The sequence below is a fragment of the Arabidopsis lyrata genome, assembly GCF_000004255.2.
Source record: "Arabidopsis lyrata subsp. lyrata unplaced genomic scaffold ARALYscaffold_4, whole genome shotgun sequence".
Classification (NCBI taxonomy): domain Eukaryota; kingdom Viridiplantae; phylum Streptophyta; class Magnoliopsida; order Brassicales; family Brassicaceae; genus Arabidopsis; species Arabidopsis lyrata.
In genome coordinates, this window is record NW_003302552.1 from 19719092 (window position 1) to 19735534 (window position 16443).

The 16443-nt window shown below is 36.3% G+C and overlaps 5 protein-coding genes across 6 annotated transcripts; 3 read left to right on the forward strand and 2 right to left on the reverse strand.

Annotated features, from left to right (window-relative positions):
• Positions 1-3858: 3858 nt before the first annotated feature.
• LOC9317785 (PRA1 family protein B2) lies at positions 3859-4734 on the reverse strand. The gene has a single exon (XM_021028084.1). The coding sequence runs from the start codon at positions 4663-4665 to the stop codon at positions 4036-4038; it is 630 nt and encodes a 209-aa protein (XP_020883743.1). The 5' UTR covers positions 4666-4734; the 3' UTR covers positions 3859-4035.
• Positions 4735-5453: 719 nt separating this feature from the next.
• Positions 5454-7208, forward strand: LOC9317786. The gene is made up of 2 exons (XM_021028083.1): positions 5454-6406; positions 6474-7208. The coding sequence occupies exons 1-2, from the start codon at positions 5493-5495 to the stop codon at positions 7111-7113; spliced, it is 1554 nt and encodes a 517-aa protein (XP_020883742.1). The 5' UTR covers positions 5454-5492; the 3' UTR covers positions 7114-7208.
• A 127-nt stretch (positions 7209-7335) lies between these two features.
• LOC9315934 (protein RETICULATA-RELATED 5, chloroplastic) lies at positions 7336-10796 on the forward strand. The gene is made up of 7 exons (XM_021028082.1): positions 7336-8130; positions 8210-8339; positions 8488-9018; positions 9215-9322; positions 9517-10065; positions 10254-10367; positions 10482-10796. Exons 1-7 carry the CDS (start codon positions 7502-7504, stop codon positions 10626-10628), a joined length of 2208 nt encoding a protein of 735 aa, XP_020883741.1. The 5' UTR covers positions 7336-7501; the 3' UTR covers positions 10629-10796.
• A 1218-nt stretch (positions 10797-12014) lies between these two features.
• On the forward strand, positions 12015-14039 carry LOC9315935 (staphylococcal-like nuclease CAN2). 2 transcript variants are annotated; one of them, XM_021029534.1, is made up of 8 exons: positions 12015-12278; positions 12375-12430; positions 12521-12635; positions 12729-12815; positions 12936-13180; positions 13276-13435; positions 13515-13583; positions 13686-14039. In XM_021029534.1, the coding sequence occupies exons 1-8, from the start codon at positions 12132-12134 to the stop codon at positions 13779-13781; spliced, it is 975 nt and encodes a 324-aa protein (XP_020885193.1). In that variant the 5' UTR covers positions 12015-12131; the 3' UTR covers positions 13782-14039. The 2 variants fall into 2 exon arrangements, with proteins under 2 accessions (XP_020885193.1, XP_020885192.1); XM_021029533.1 differs by having other exon boundaries at positions 12016-12278; positions 12729-12842.
• On the reverse strand, positions 13949-16031 carry LOC9315936 (alpha-soluble NSF attachment protein 2). Its single transcript, XM_002881674.2, has 9 exons — positions 15789-16031; positions 15497-15546; positions 15356-15428; positions 15181-15260; positions 14848-14999; positions 14559-14718; positions 14416-14463; positions 14254-14334; positions 13949-14167 (listed from the first exon to the last, which is right to left on the reverse strand). The coding sequence occupies exons 1-9, from the start codon at positions 15940-15942 to the stop codon at positions 14087-14089; spliced, it is 879 nt and encodes a 292-aa protein (XP_002881720.2). The 5' UTR covers positions 15943-16031; the 3' UTR covers positions 13949-14086.
• Between the last annotated feature and the right edge of the window lie 412 nt (positions 16032-16443).

A 16443-nucleotide genomic window follows, 5' to 3' on the forward strand; every position in this document is an offset into this window, starting at 1 on the left:
CTTGAAGCTTAAGTAAAAATGATCATTGTTTTGTTAGTGTTGAAAAAAGTAAAAATGATTTGAGGTAACAAGATGATTCCTTCTAACCGCCTAAATTACAACTTTTTCAGCCCCTATATTCTTGTCTTACTTAACAATAACACCTTTTCTTTAACCGAATCTAGCTACTTCTACACCTATATGTCGTAAATCGTGTCTTCAAAATACACAGCGTATTTTTCACAAATTTTCAGTTGTGAAAACTTTTTATCCTAAAAGACTAAGTTAATACTTTTGAAAAGTCAAAGACCGTGTATCCCTTACGTAAATATCTTTAACAATAACCATCGAAAGGTAATAAAATTGGAAAAAAGAGTTAACATCATGTTGTTAAGAAAGGAGAAGTACATGAGACGAATACTGGGGACATTGATTGGTGAACAAGAAATTAGTATGTTTGGTGGAATTAGTTAGTGTCCTCTTCTTTCGTACCTTTAACCTCTCTATGTGCTAAATCTCTGAAAACGACATCATATGTTTAGAAATTAGCCGTACCTTTGTATATAGCAATGTGATATTGACCCCGCATCTGCAAATATGTTCATAGCTAGTCAACAACATGCTTTACTTGTCTAGATTTTGTGTGTTGTTCACTGATTATACCACTTTCCATTAACTTTTAAAAAGAATTTCGATTATTTTATCTAAAGATTTATAATCTAGTCATTCAGTTTTACAATTAGAAGTAAAGATGTTTTCATATGAGACCTTTTGGTGATAAACATATATAGATTAATTTTATTTTAGTACATAAAATATATTTTTTCCTCATAAAATATCTTCACTATCTGAATTTAAGCTTTCGTTTAATTATCCTTCGGAGAAGAAATCATGGTCTTTGAAAGGAAATGATAAATGACGATATCTTGGACTGTTACTTGCAAAATCTCTTGATTACTTATATTTAATTAATAGCATGAGAAGAGTATTTATTTGGTTTCATTTGTATCTTAATTCCATTAGTCAAAAGTGGGTACGAACCCTAACTAGGTTCACATTCTGTTGTCGATTTGTCAAACCCTCTCGTTACAAGTGGGATAATGAGGATTTGTCTATTTTTCTTTCGGTTTAATGGTTACTAACTTAGTAGCTAAGGGTTTTTATCTCACCAATATTTAGAATCCCGGAAAGATTGCACAAGACGAGACCCATTCCACGAAAATATGTCTCATGTAATGAAGATTGAAAACAGGTCACCTATTTTATATCTAAGAAAGAAGCAACTCAGTGACTTTGACCCAAAAAAAGCCAATTCAGGTGACCGAATCTTCAATTTGTTTTTAGTAGCCGAGTTTTTCTAGACAAAATCCCCAAACTAAACGTGTGGCGTTTATGTCAGATTGGCCAAACATGTAAATCTAGTGAGAAACTTTTCCATGTTATAACCCTATTACTATAAGCAAATTCGTACAAAATATTGGCTGTTTGCTTTCAAGATAGAGGAGGAATCTTGTGGAAGAATAAAATAGTGGGTAGCCCGAGAGACAGAGACATAACTAGTAACGAGATTTACATGTATCACGTATGTTGTTGATCGAACATATCCCGTGAAAGCTATGTATATTGTAGAGATTTCGACATACCAAAGGAGTGTGTGAGATTGAGTTTTCAACTTGGGTTTCTTTTAAAGAGAAATTGCATTGTATAACCATAAAAAAAATTATAATTAAATAAGTAACCATAAAAAAAAACTGGCTATAATATACCTTGTATAAACTATATATTGACCATCTTAACCTTGCCATTTGTTTCCATTTCTCCATCTGCCATCTGTCTCTATTTTCCATCTGCCATTGACATTAAAACATTAAACAATATTCTTTTTTTTTCTCTCTTTCAATTTCAAGCATAGTTGAGTTCTTTTTAAATTGATGCCATTTTTACTCCTCATATTTCTTTCCATTTCTTAATTTAGTGTCAATTTCATTTTTATGGTTTCAAAATTACAAAATAAATATTAGTATAAGAGAGGTCTCCGTTCAGTGAATTGAATTTGGATTTTAGAGAAGTGTTTCACAGAAAAGAGATATATGTTCATCATGTACTCCTTTCCTGAAGAAGTCAGTTTTGTTGGAATGATAAACGTAACAGCTTTTACTCGGATTTCAATCGAAGAATCCAATAAACTCGCATTCTTTTCCGATGTTTTTCACCTACCCAAAACCGTTCATTCAAAGTCCGGTTAAAATCGTGACTACACTCTCGGTGGCTACAACGAGTTTACAACGAACTCATCACCACTCCCACCTACCTATTCACCATGGTGCTTCCAAATCAACTAAATAACATGAATGTACTATACTATATTGTCGTTATGGAATTAGTTGTGTGATCAATAGAAATTTATACCCACTTTGAAGTTTCTCCGTCTTTATTTTGATTTGGTTTCTTGGATTTGTTCTTACAACTAACAAATTTAACGCTAAATATGTAACTAAGATGATCACAAACTATACGGTTTAAGTTGATACTATACTATTATTTTTGATACTATACTATTTTAATTATCTATAAACAAGTTTACAAGAAATTTTCCATCGTTCTATATAGAACATAAATCACTCTATTCTTTAATTTTACCGGTAGATAATTTATGTTGATTTTACATATTATATTCTTTATGATATATGTTTTTTTTACGTACGTTTAATTTGACCGCTTGGATTTCCTATATTGTATTTTTAGGGTATATCGTTCTTCTTTGGCGTACATTTAACTCAAAAATTTGAATCTTGTTTATTGTATCATTCAGAGTAAAGTGGTACTTATTTGACTTGCGTTTAAATTTATCTTTTGGGTTCCCTATATAGTATCTCTTAGGGTATAGTTTTTTTTTCGGCGTGTATTTAACACATATTTCTCAAAAAGTCGACATACGTATTCTTTTAAAGATAATTATAAAAATATATTTTTTTGATTTTGTGTTTATTCATAAGTTTTAAATTTTTTCCTTCAATTGGTTTATTTGATTTTTAAATTTGTTTTTGATTTTTAGTATGTTTATATAGAATGTTTTATGTTTTATACTATTTTCTTTTGTGTGTTTTGCATAGAATGAAACGTTTGATTTATAACCACTTTTTTATATTGTAAAACATTTATATAAATTTTAAAAAATTCAAAACACGATAATTCAGTATTTTTTTATGTTTCTTTAAATATAATCTGGAGTTCGAATCAGTTTGTTTTAATGAAATTACAGCAAAACAAAACTGAAGAGGGGTAAGTAAATAATTTATCCATAAAAGAGAAGAAACATCTTACGTGGCTCCTAGTCTCTTTCCTGATAGCTTTTCACACCAAATGAGGGCATTTTCGTCCTAAACGAAACGAAATGGTTACTTGTTTTGTTTCTCACTTTAACCTGCTATATTCTTAATTTCTTTTGTCATTTTGGTTATACAGCTAATTCACCCTCTTTTAAATTCCATATAAATCTATTAACTTTGTAACACCTTTGATTCGAGTTTGGAAAAAAACAAAACATTGCATTCCCAAAAAGTAGATCCGGTTGTCTACTACAATTCTTGTGTGTGGTTCTCTAAGAGGATAAAGAAAATCTCCCGAGGTCATATACTCATATCAGATTTTGAATTACTACTAATAGTTTGAAATGTATTCAAAACAAAGACAAACATTTCTTCTTTAAGTTGTTGAATTTACTCAATATCATCCAAAATTCCTCAAAATGATCCTAAAATACCAAACTCGAATCTTAGTGATCAGAAAGAAAAACATAGATCACCTCATAATGTCTATGCATGCAAATTTTCCATTCTCTCATTATTCTTCACTAATTAGTCTAAACCATGTTTGTGATAAGAGCAACAAGAGTATCAAATTGATTAAAAGTAAATGGGATCTTACAATGTGTGAAAATACTTGTTCTGAATACAAGACAAGAATACATCTTTAGATCTAAATCTTCCACAGGCTTCATAATCTATACTCAAAACTTTACCACTAGGAATACGAAAATACGAATGCCTTGTAGGATCAAACTCGTGCTGCAACAACAGAAGCAGCAGCAGAATTACCAATGAAAGAGAGTAAACCAGCATTAGCAGGCTCTTGATCATCCAAGAACAAATCATCAGGAACCCTAAACGCACCGTGTAAGCAAACAATCGCGATTCCAATCGTGAAAGCCGATGTTAACAAAGATCCAACACTCGTCATAAACACAACCACAATCGTAGTCAAAACCAGAGCAAGCAAAGTCTCACGATCTGAGAATGTTCGACCAAAGAGAACCAAAGGCTGATCTGAAGATCGGAAGAGGTAGAGAAACATCCACGAGCCTAAGAGCGAGAGGAGGACGAGAAGAGAGAATGGATGCGATAGGAGGGAGAAAGCGAGGACTAAGGAGACGATTGCGGAGTAATTGACCTTGAAGTAAGCCAGATTCTTACGGATCCGGGAGAAGGAATCGGTCAGAGAGTCAGGTCTAGCGAAGGAGCTCCGATCTACGAGTTCTAGCCATGGACGGCGTTGAGAGAGGCTTTCGCGGAGAGAGGATGAGAGACGTGAGAGGAATGTACGGAAGGCGTGAGAATTGATTGGAGGTTGAGATTGAGTGGCTGCTTGCTGGTTGGTCACGGGAAGAATCGCCGGAGAAGATGACATTATTGGTGGTGTCGGTGAGTGTGTGAATTTTTTTGTTCCGATTTTAGTGGAAACTGAAGGAAGTTGCGGTAAAACCGTGTTAGATATTCTAAAGGCCTAATTTTAATGGGCCTATAATGTTGGAAGAGGCCCAATCATATCAAGTTGGAGTTGGTGGCAAAATTTGTAATTATATCATCATCTCGTTGAACAAGTGAAAGCGTGAAACAATCACGACTCACGAGTGACGATGGATGGTTGCTAAAGATATCATGTATTAACAACTGTGAAAGAACATAAAAGTTTTTCATATTTATTTAAGTATCGAAACACATAACTATTAACTAGATAAAGACGAAGAAAACATTATTGAGTAGAATTAATAGAGGCATCGAATAACAATATTCTTCGGCCTAATCAAGAATATTTATTGGAAATTCGGGTTGATTTCCACATATGGAAGAATCTTGAATAGCACGTACTTTATCAATTTCAACAAATAATTATATCCATCTTAACGGACTTTAGCTACTCTAGTTAGCATCTAAACCTTCTTCCTTTACGTTATCTAATAATTTCCAGGACTCTTAATCATTATTACATTTCAAATTTTCAATATTTTACTAAAGAGACGTCTCGTGTTCCTGCGTAGCTCTATATTTTCTGGTTTACGTAGAACGATTTGTACACTCGTTCAACGAAACCAATCATTCTTTTGGTAAATTATATATATATCTTCAATCTTTCAAATCCAATTAGTTTACTTTAGCTTACCTTTGGAAAAAAATAAGCGAATCTTTCTTCCTTTTCTTTTCTTCCACTCATTAACATGTTCTCTCTATATATACATGATAAATATATATAGTCTTCTAATAATACTTTCTATACCACACATATCAAGATTAGCTTTAATGGCTTCTTGTGACACACCTGATGCATTTGCTTGGCTTCAAACTCTTCCTCCTCTCTCTCAATGGAAAAGAAATTCAATGTCCATGTGTATTTGCTCTCCAAATTCATCACACCCATCTTTGAACTTCTCTCTTACTCGTACCCCTCAATCTCCAAACTTTTTCACCTTCTCGATAGTAGCCAATTTCAAGATTCCTATTACTCTCTTTGTTTCTAAGCCTTTCAGAACCATTACCACTAACTCAACTACTTTCCTAAATGAAAATGTCATCTCTACTCTATTGATGGGTTTTGTCGACGTAGTTCTCAACTATAACGTCAAGAGAGCCACTTGTTCAATCCAACTCCAAAACCTAGGCTCTACTTCTAACCTCAAAGACGTTTTCAACCTCGCGTTCTTCACTTTCGTGTTCCTCATCTGCATATACGAAGCGCCAACGAGCCTACGAACAACTTGTCTCAAAACGGTGAAAGATCAGCTGGTAACTTGTAGGTCAAGGCAGGGCTCTAAGTTGCTCATGGTCCAACTAGGCTCTAACCTTGAAGAACAATGGATGAGATCGCTGAATCTTGCGATAACCAACTGGATCATCGAGATTAAAGCGTTTCAGCATCTCAAGTCTCCTACTCCTTTGTTTTCTTATGCTTTCTCCACTCAAGGTTTGTGGAAAGTTCATATGTATTGTCCTGTGGTAGCAATGGAAATGGAGAGCGTAAATAGTGCACTGCACGACGAGAGATTGTTCTTCTCGCTCAACTATCATCAACTTGAAGGTGTAATCCAATTCAACCACAAGATTTACGTTCGTGAAAAGTGGTTTAACATCGCAGTGAATATTGACAACGTCAGGTATCGTATTTAACTCAACTCTCAAGTGATTAATTTTTTTTTGTTATCTAATTTTTTTTATAACTAGGTGCGACATAATAAGGCTTGTGAACGAGAAACTTCTATCGGAACGGGGCATGGGAACAGAGGAAAAACATTTTCCATCACGAATATCATTGCTACTAACACCAACGATTCAATCAAACATCTTAATGGTATCCGTACAAAAATCTTCAGAAAACCCATTGACAGAATTCGAAGTAGAGAAAGGCATAGAAGCAACAATAGATCCACCAAACACATTCTTTGGACTGAAAGTCTCAGCCAACGAGACCACAACAAAAAGCATGAAGCCATGGAAGTTCGAGGAATGGGTTCATGGTTATAGCGCCAATCTCACTTGGTTTCTCCATGATCTTGACGATGGAAGAGAAGTTTCATCCTCTAAACCATCGAAGGTCTCGATGATGAACCCTCGAGCTTGGTTCAAGAACAGGTACTCGAGCGCGTTTAGACCGTTCACGAAGCAAGGAGGAGTTGTGTTTGCAGGAGATAGTTATGGGCAAAGCGTTTTGTGGAAAGTAGATAAAACGGCTATTGGGAAAGTAATGGAGTTTGAGGTTAAAGGTTGCGTTTGGTTGACATATTGGCCTAACAAGCATCATACTTTTTATAGTGATACTAGAAAGTTGGAATTTAAGGAGATGCTTTACCTCAATCTTCCTTAGATTTTCGTTTTCTTTTCTTACTTTTTCGTTAATTTTGTAAAATAATAATTATGATGGAATTGGTGAATTTAGAAACTATTGTGATTTTAATTGAATGATCGTCGACGTTTCTAATGACTTCACCGACATAAAGAAGAAAAAAGCTTGGTATAATAAAAGAATAACAAAGTCGCATATAATCCATAGTTTTTTTTCCGTCGTTGTTATCCATAAATTTATTTTTCAACAATATTCGTATAATTTGGTGGATCTAACGTAAAATCATGTGAAAGAAAAAAAAAATGAAAAATTGGAGCCACACAAGAGCTGGCAATAAAAAATAAAAAAAAAGTCTCTATTTGTCACTCAAAGCAATGCAAAAAGCAATGCAAAAAGCTGACGTGTACCAATGAAGCCCACGACCAATGGGCTCTTGGCTTCCTCCTTCCCGTTTCCGAGATTCCGCGGCCAACTTCCGATTACCTTCTCAGCCAATAATAATCAGAAGAAGAAGAAGTATCTCCCAAATCCAAACGTCGTCACTCTTTGCCTCCACTCTGATTCCGATGTCTCCTCCTCTCAAATCGCCGTCACTCGCCGCGCAATTCTCGTCGCACCACCGCTCTTCGCCGCCGCTGCTTCGTTGTTTCTCTCTATTTCCTCAGCTGCTTCTGCTGAGACTTCGACGGAATCAGTAGCTCTTCCTCCTCCTCCTCCTGTTGCCGTCACTGCTCCTCCTCCGCCGCCTGTGGAGAAGGAAGAGTTGATAACTTCTAGAATCTATGACGCGTCTGTGCTTGGTGAGCCGATGGCTGTTGGGAAAGATAAGAAGAGAGTTTGGGAGAAGTTGTTGAATGCGAGGATTGTGTATCTCGGAGAAGCAGAACAAGTGCCTACAAGAGACGACAAGGTTCTCGAGCTCGAAATCGTGAGGAATTTGAGGAAGCGATGTATCGAGAGCGATCGTCAGTTATCTTTGGCATTGGAAGCATTTCCTCTTGATTTGCAGGAACAGTTAAATCAATACATGGATAAGAGGTTTGCTTCTAGTTGCTTCTCTGCAAATTCGTTAATTGCAATGTGTTTTTGATTCCAATTGTTCTTGGATTGGTTGTAGGATGGATGGAGATGTATTGAAGTCGTATGTGTCACATTGGCCGGTTCAACGTTGGCAAGAGTATGAGCCTCTGTTAAGTTACTGTCGCGATAACGCAGTTAAACTCATTGCTTGTGGCACTCCGCTCAAGGTAGAGTCTGATACTACTATATTGTCATCAAATCCTGAGCCTTTTGATCCTAAGCAATGTTGTTCTGGATCTTTCTGACTGAAGATTATGCATTTTTTTAATTGTTAGTCTGATGAGAATTAGCTGCACACTGCTTAATTTGATGCAGGTTTTAAGAACTGTCCAAGCTGAGGGTATCCGTGGTCTATCAGAGTCTGAGCGTAAATTATACACTCCTCCTGCGGGTTCAGGGTTTATCTCAGGGTTTACTTCCTTCTCTCGCAGTTCTTCACTCAATACGAATCCCCTCACACAGATTGTTCCATTTGGACCGAGCTCTTATTTGTCGGCGCAAACTAGAGTTGTTGAAGACCATACAATGTCACAAGTTATCTTACAAGCAGTTGCAGATGGAGGTGGAACTGGTCTGCTGGTAGTGGTGACAGGGGCAAACCATGTTGAGTATGGGTCAAGAGGAACAGGATTGCCGGCAAGGATCTCTAGGAAGATTCCGAAGAAAAGTCAACTTGTTGTATTACTTGATCCTGAAAGGCAGTTCTTGCGGAAAGAGGGTGAATCACCAGTTGCTGATTTCTTGTGGTATTCTGCGGCCAGACCCTGCAGCAGAAACTGCTTTGACCGAGCAGAAATCGCTCGGGTAATGAATGCGGCTGGTAGGAGACGAGATGCCCTTCCCCAGGTAGGTTTGCTATGATTGCTTTAATGAGACGGACTCTATGTACGATTGTTACTTACTGTATCTGACTCACTTCATTAAACACTCAGTTTATTCTGCCCTATTTTTTTTGCTTTTTACAGTTGAGTTTTACTTTCTTTTGCTCACTTTGCTCTTATGTCATTAGTTCATGCTGATAGAATTTTTTCCATTGTTCCAGGACATTCAAAAAGGATTAGACCTTGGTCTGGTGTCACCTGAGATTCTGCAGAATTTCTTTGATTTGGAGCACTATCCTCTTATTTCAGAGCTTACACAGCGGTTCCAGGTACATCCATTCCGGAAGATATTCCTCTAGTGAAATTTTGTCTTCGAATGTGCTTTTCACTAAATAATGTGTTATAGCCTTCGTATCCTTCCATTGTACATTACCTTGTCCTGTATTTATCTTCTCTAGCCAGAGTTAATGATAGCTTCAACTGGTTAGTAAAACCCTACTTATGATGATCTTCTGTGTTACAGGGTTTCCGAGAAAGGTTGTTGGCAGATCCCAAATTCTTGAATAGATTAGCTATTGAAGAAGCTATATCGATAACAACGACACTTGTAGCTCAATATGAGAAGCGGAAAGAAAACTTCTTTGAAGAACTCGACTATGTTATTACTGATAGCGTAAGAGCATCAGTTGTTGATTTTTTCACAGTTTGGCTGCCTGCACCAACCTTGTCTTTTATCTCATACGCTGATGAGAAAATTGGACCAAACAGCATAGATGCCCTAAAAGGCCTCCTAGGATCCATACCTGACAATGCATTTCAAAAAAGTCTTGGTCAACAAGAGTGGACTCTGAATCTTAGGATTGCTTCAGTTATTGTCGGTGGCTTGAAGCTTGCTGGTGTTGGAGTTGTTTCCAGTTTTGCAGCTGTGGGATCTTCAAATGCTTTGTATGCAATACGAAAATTCATTAAACCAGAGTTGGGTGTTGGTGAGCAAGCAAAGAGGTCTCCTATGCTGAAGACGGCCCTTGTGTATGGAGGTTATCTGGGAACATCTTCAAATATCCGTTATCAGGTATGATGATGTGTGGTGCTTAACATGTCCATTTAATGAATGAGAGATAATAATGAAAAGTAGTTAAAGTTGCTTTATGACCACAGCAATATATTATGCTTTTGTATCTTATAGCCAAAGAAGATCTTTTGATGAAGGACAATATGCTTTGAATTTATGCCTCAAAATCAAATTACATTCAATTGCAGATAATCGCTGGGTTAATAGAGCATCGCATTTCTGACGAGCTTTCTTCTCAACCTCTACTTGTAAACATGATTTCATTTGTTGTTCGAGTAGCTAACTCCTACTTTGGAACTCAGGTATGATCTCTTCTTGACTTCTTTGTCTCTTCAAACCAAACATCGCATATTCTTCTTTTGGTTAATTCTTGATATACCCTTTAACTTCATTCCAACATTTTCATAAAAACGCAGCAATGGATTGATCTTGCGCGCTCTACGGGTCTGCAGACTCAGAAAAGTGTCGCAACTTCCAACCAAATCCCCGAGGTTGCGAGCCAATCTACAGTGGAATACAGTACAACTGAAGAGGCAAGTATCGATGATCTCAAGAATCAATGATATTCATGCGGCTATGTGTCTAGGTACCAACTGGTATATGTTTATAAAAGCTTTTTGGTCGTATTGGAGGGAAATATATATTCATTTGAGTTGTATTTTGTATCTTAGCTTATGGGAAATAATGATTCGTGAATAAAATCTCTTCAATTAGTCATGTTGATTTGCAATAATTGCACATTGCTTTTTTCCAAATTTGACATCATTCATCATGTACTGTACAGTCATGAATTGCTTACAGTCGTAGCTCTGATCAATTTGAATATTGTTGAGAAGAGTGGGAAATGGTTTCTCAGATGGCATACATAACTGTTTTGAACTATACAATTGAAGCTGTCAGCCGACTATACCTTTTGAAGTTGGTAAGAATAGGTTGAACAGATAGTAAGATGAAGAACTTGCCTGTAGTAATTTGCAGAGATGATAGCTCTTGAATAAGGGTGTCTCTGACCTTTTGCAAGGCTGTATGCAATGCGGATCAAATATCATTACTCTTTTGAGTTTGCGGATATATGAAATAGAAACCCAATAACACATTGAATCTGGCGATGGCATACCACTTTCTTGGTTTTGCCTTTGGAATCTATCTAACTGAGATAGAAAAATTCAGGAATCCGCCTACGTAGATATGTGAAAGGCGATTCAGGCCTTTTGTGTTGCTGTCATGCTTTTGGTTTGTCATTTCCAGCATTTTGAGACCCTGCTTGATGCAGCAACCAACTTCAAAGTACGTACACAAGTTTCTGAATATTCAATGCAGTGTGATTGCATGCTCTTGTTCACACACATACAGTGTTTACCATGAAATTACATATACACATACAGTGTTTACCATGAAATTACATATATATATATATATATATATATATATATTTAGGTGCACTTATGATGAGGCAAATAGTTACACAATGATTGGTCTCATGTACGATGGTAAAGTAGTTTGAGTATCCACTTATTTAGTTTCTCTGATCCAATTATATTTAGGGAACTCATTCTAATAGGAAATTCTAAGGGATACATGTAAAAATAAGTAATTATCAGAGTCATAAACTGCATGGTTACTGTGAAGCACTTCTATTAAAAAATGTTGAGATCTAAACCAGATCCTCTCCATTTCAGGTCAGCAATGTCTTCAAGCTCCTTCATCATCTCTCGTGTCAAATGATTCTTCCAATCTCCGACCACACCTTTCCTGATATACTTTGTTCCAACAAAAAGAAAAAAGAGAAAAAAAGAAACAACGGTGAAGAAGAGAACACAAATATAATAATTGTATTGATATGAGTCCCTCATGGTTGGATATGTAAATTTTAGTAGTTATTAAAGGTTTTTAGACTTTTCTTCCAGATTTTGATTTAAAAAAATTGTTAAAAGAAAATAAAAAATATAACTTTTCCGAGAAAGTAGGTTTCTAGCCATTGTTTTGAGAGTCCACTGTCCTTCCTCTTTGGGATTCTCTTCTGGTAGGTATTAGGAAAGATCGAAACTTTTTGGATTCCCTGAAAGATGGGTAACGCTCTTACGTTTCTCTACGGAAAATGCTGCAAACCCACAACGACCGACGACTCTCTCGGTCCTCACGGCATCTCCGCCGCCACCGTCGGTGTTTCAGCTCTAGCTCACGACCTTTTCAACTTCGAGATCACTTCCCAGGTTTTAATTTTCTCACTGAAACTTCCAAGTGTCCTTTGCTTCTGCTGCTTTCATTTGTTTTCCAGTGATCTTTAAGCTAATTCAGTTTTCTTGTAGGTTCCTGAAGGGCTTGGGAGGTATGTTCAGTCGTCTAGAAAAGCTCAAGCAAACTGGTAAAATAACACAAGATTGGTTTGTAGTATAAAGATGTGAACTTTGTTGTGTAATCAATCTGTTTGTCATGTATTGTAACATTTGTGAAGGTATAGAAAAATACATGAGGCATGGAAGCAAGCAAAACCTCCACCACAGACAGCAGAGGAAGCTTCTAGGCTTGTCATTGAGATCTTAAAAAGGAATCAGAAAGCTGATGTTGAGGTATGGTTTATGAAATGAGTAGCAAGAACAGATGTTTCGAAACATTTATGAGAATTGGAAGAGATTTATGTGATTGTGTTGTTTATGAAACAGGGACTTTTGTCTTTCTATGGTCTCCCTTGGTCTCATACTCTAGTTGAAGTCTATGTTGAAGCTCCTGTGTCTTCTTTGCCTGAAGGGGTTCGTTTCGAATTTCAGACACTTCCGGTTAGAATTAATTTCAGTTTAGATTAGAAAGAACAACAACTCGTTTTGGGATTTGATAATGTTGCTGATCAAGTTTGTGTGATGGAAAACAAGGTGGATCCAAAAGCTGTGGCAGATGGAGACACCATCACAGTGTATGTCCGTGCTTCAGAGCCGGTAGTGTCATCTTATGTTCCAAGGGAAGTCAATCTTGCAGCGGTTCAAAGAGCAAAAGCACGTGAGAAGAGGAATTACCCAAAAGCAGACGAACTTCACCAAAAGATCATTGATTCTGGTTACAGGGTACTAAATATTGATAATGAGGAAGTGCTTGCTCGGAAGTTCAGAATTAGACTAAGGTAAAAAATCACTCTTTTCCTTTAAGAGAAGTTGAATTAGATCTGCCATGGATTCTTTTTTTAGTGAAGCTGTTTGGTGATGGAAAAGTAAATAGGGGAATAGATGCACCAGAAAGCCAAATGCCATTTGGGAAAGAGGCACAACAAGGGCTCCTTAAGATTGTTGGAAGGAAAAGCTTGAAAGTGTTAGTTTATGGAGAAGATCAATATGGGCGATGCGTAGCTGATTTATACTGCAATGGGATTTTTGTCCAGGTAATAAAAGTACTACTCTATATCTTTCCCTTCTGCTCTTATAAAACTTTGTTTTAACCGGTTTTCGGTTTCTATGTAGGAGGCAATGCTAAAGAAAGGGCTTGCTTGGCATTACGTAGCTTATGACAAGCGCCCGGTTCTCGCAAAGGCAAGATTAGTAGAGTTTGTTTTGTATATACTACAATTCTCTTTCGTTTGTTGGCATAGTGATTTTGAGTATTTATGGTTCTTTTTATGTGAAATCAATCAGTGGGAAAAGGAGGCAAGGCAGAAGCGTATTGGCTTGTGGGCTTCTTCAAATCCAGAGAAGCCATGGGACTGGAGAAAGAATAATAGGCGTGAGTAGTCAAGCTACTCTGTTTGGACGAAAACACCAACGCAGTAATCAGCGTTTAAAACAATTAAGGTTTGTGATTGTTGAGGGTTTTTCTACAATTCCTCAATCCCGTTCTGTTGTAAGATGTGTGTAAATGGTGTGTGTGCATTCATCCTATGTTTGATGAGACATGTCACAAAACCAAGTAGAGATATTATAGATGAAAATAAGTAATTGAGTACTCTAAAACCCAAAGAAGGGTATGGACAAATGGAGTATGAACCAACACATGTGATAATTCTCAAATAGTACAACTTCACTGAATAAAAATATCTTTAGGTTAAGTCATCGTCCTCAAGTTCCTTCGCCTTCAGCTTCTCCTTAACCCTTAATAACAATGTTGCCTTCCAGGTGTCCTGCAACATATAGTTGTATTAAGTCGGTTTTATAAACGATTTATTCGACTTTTTGTGAACTCTAGATAAAGATTGGGGTCTCGAACCAGAGGTGTCATGCTATCAAATTCCTTGACAACATCTGTGAACTGTGCGACATCTTCCTCATCAATGGTTCTAGCAATGTTCTGTTCATGCAAAGAAAATGTCAAACCAGAACTAACAAGGCTTTGTGGTGAAAGCTAATCAATAAAGAACTTTAAACCTACCGCCAAAAACTTGCATTCTCGTGTTCCTGAAAAAGTTGGATCCAAATCCTGCAGAAAAAACAAATGTTATATTCCCTTGATATAGTCCCAAGATCTCTCCAAAAATGTTACATGATGGATATATTTTGTGTATAAAGCAGAACCTGATATTTCTCCAAGGCATTGGTAATGGAAACAACATCGCCTTTGCATAGGTGACAAATACCAGCGTTAAGAAGATGCCCTTTGACTCCATACTTAAGCAAGTTATTGTTGAGGGAATATTGGGCTACTTCTTCATACATCTTTATTGCCTTCTCATATCTGACAAAGTATACAGAGAGTCAGAGAACACATTAGTAAAAACATTTCTTGTAGCAGGTTCCATAGTTCACCAATCCTTTGACTTGTAAGACAAAAGAAAGCAAAGAGATAAGCTAGAGAAGATCTTACTGTTGTAGTTGGGCAGCATATTGGGCGATCTTTAGCTTGCACTGGTTAGCAGAACTAGATACTTCTTCACTTTGGAAAAACTCAGCTGCCTTTTCAAAATAAGTAATAGCTTGTTTGATGTTCTGATCAGATTCGTAGTACTCAGCAATTTCCTGCCATTGTACAAAGCAATTAACTAAACCACTTAGTATGAAAGAAAAAAGTACCAAAACATAGCATCTTACTACTCTGTTCAAAGCATAACCATCACAATGTAAATGAAACCATATTTTTCAAATCTAACAACTTAAGAGTTATATATTATCTTGCACAGAAGAAAGACATAGTAGTTACCTTATAGTATCTTGCAGCCATGCTAAGTCTTCCTATCTCGCAATATATATTCACTGCCTGCTCTAAACAAGATGCCGCTTCTGCAAAAATGGTCATGCTTATATCAAGAAAACGAAAGAGATGAAGATTAGCTTTTGGCTACACTAAATATATACTAACAAAAAGGGACACAAACCATTTGTGTTTACTTTCTTGTAGTTTTTCGCAGCTTCAGTATATGCGTTTGCAGCATCATGTTTGTTTTCTGACTGCAAATTGTAGAGCAAAATCATCATCATGGACGTTTTGCAAAAGAAATGTAGCCAGAGACTTTTACCTTTAGAAAACAGTTAGCCCGTTTCACATTAGCTTTTCCTGCTTGATCCCCTAAACAAATCACACAAGAGAATGTAACAAACCTCAAGGAAACATAAACCTCAATTTTCACAGATTTCTCTTCATATAAACCTAAACCTCATTATTTTCTTAAGTCTCAAGTATTAAGCTGATAAATTATGTGATCCTGGATTCTCTATAGCAATCAATCAAACACATTATACCCTAATGATCAAACACACAGATCTCTCAGAAAACAGAACATTCAAATGTAGAAAACGAAGTATAAGTACATGACTTGGCGAGCTTGTAGGAATTAGCTGCATCACCGAGAAGTTGAGCAGCATCATCGTACTTAGAACCGAACAAACACCAACCATTGAGCTTCTTGTCTGCTTTCTTCTCAAATTCCTTTGCTTTCACCAACTGATCACCCATTTCTTCCATATGATCTTTCCTTCTTCGGAGATTCTTTGCTTTTCTTCTTCCTTAAGAGAAGAAATTGCTTTGACAAAATTGTTCGGAGCCTAAAATCTGAGTTTCATTAATTCGAAAATGTTTTACAACCGATTTACGTGGGCCTTTTTATTAATGGGCTTTATTTTGATTAAGGAACAGCCCAAATGTAATTTGGGAGCGATTTAGATTTATTTTTCCGATTTGTTTTATAATTGTATAGAGGGAGACACATGCAGATATTGTTGACTTCTGTCGTTATCTACAGAGAACTAGTCTATATGATTACTATATTTAAATTGTAAGTCGGACGAAAATTTTATTATAATAATTATAAATTTATTAGCTTAATAAAAAAAATTTATTATTGACTATTCTGATTCTGACGATGACATACTGAATCACTAGAAAGTTTATTTAACCCAAAAAAAAAAATCACTAGAAATTAATATACTTTTAAAAATAATTTATTACAAACAAGTTTGAAATTCC

Bases quoted from the DNA above. Each gene is read 5' to 3' on its own strand.
- LOC9317785 (XM_021028084.1), bottom strand. From the start codon at position 4,665: ATGTCATCTTCTCCGGCGATTCTTCCCGTGACCAACCAGCAAGCAGCC.
- LOC9317786 (XM_021028083.1), top strand. From the start codon at position 5,493: ATGATAAATATATATAGTCTTCTAATAATACTTTCTATACCACACATA. The intron at 6,407-6,473 runs GTATCGTATTTA...TTTTATAACTAG, and splicing joins GTGAATATTGACAACGTCAG to GTGCGACATAATAAGGCTTG.
- LOC9315934 (XM_021028082.1), top strand. From the start codon at position 7,502: ATGAAGCCCACGACCAATGGGCTCTTGGCTTCCTCCTTCCCGTTTCCG. The intron at 9,323-9,516 runs GTACATCCATTC...TCTGTGTTACAG, and splicing joins AGCTTACACAGCGGTTCCAG to GGTTTCCGAGAAAGGTTGTT. The intron at 10,066-10,253 runs GTATGATGATGT...ATTCAATTGCAG, and splicing joins CTTCAAATATCCGTTATCAG to ATAATCGCTGGGTTAATAGA.
- LOC9315935 (XM_021029533.1), top strand. From the start codon at position 12,132: ATGGGTAACGCTCTTACGTTTCTCTACGGAAAATGCTGCAAACCCACA. The intron at 12,279-12,374 runs GTTTTAATTTTC...GTTTTCTTGTAG, and splicing joins ACTTCGAGATCACTTCCCAG to GTTCCTGAAGGGCTTGGGAG. The intron at 12,431-12,520 runs GTAAAATAACAC...ACATTTGTGAAG, and splicing joins AGAAAAGCTCAAGCAAACTG to GTATAGAAAAATACATGAGG.
- LOC9315936 (XM_002881674.2), bottom strand. From the start codon at position 15,942: ATGGAAGAAATGGGTGATCAGTTGGTGAAAGCAAAGGAATTTGAGAAG. The intron at 15,547-15,788 runs GTACTTATACTT...TGATTTGTTTAG, and splicing joins CTACAAGCTCGCCAAGTCAT to GGGATCAAGCAGGAAAAGCT. The intron at 15,261-15,355 runs GTTTGTGTCCCT...CCATTTTTGCAG, and splicing joins CAAGAAAGTAAACACAAATG to AAGCGGCATCTTGTTTAGAG.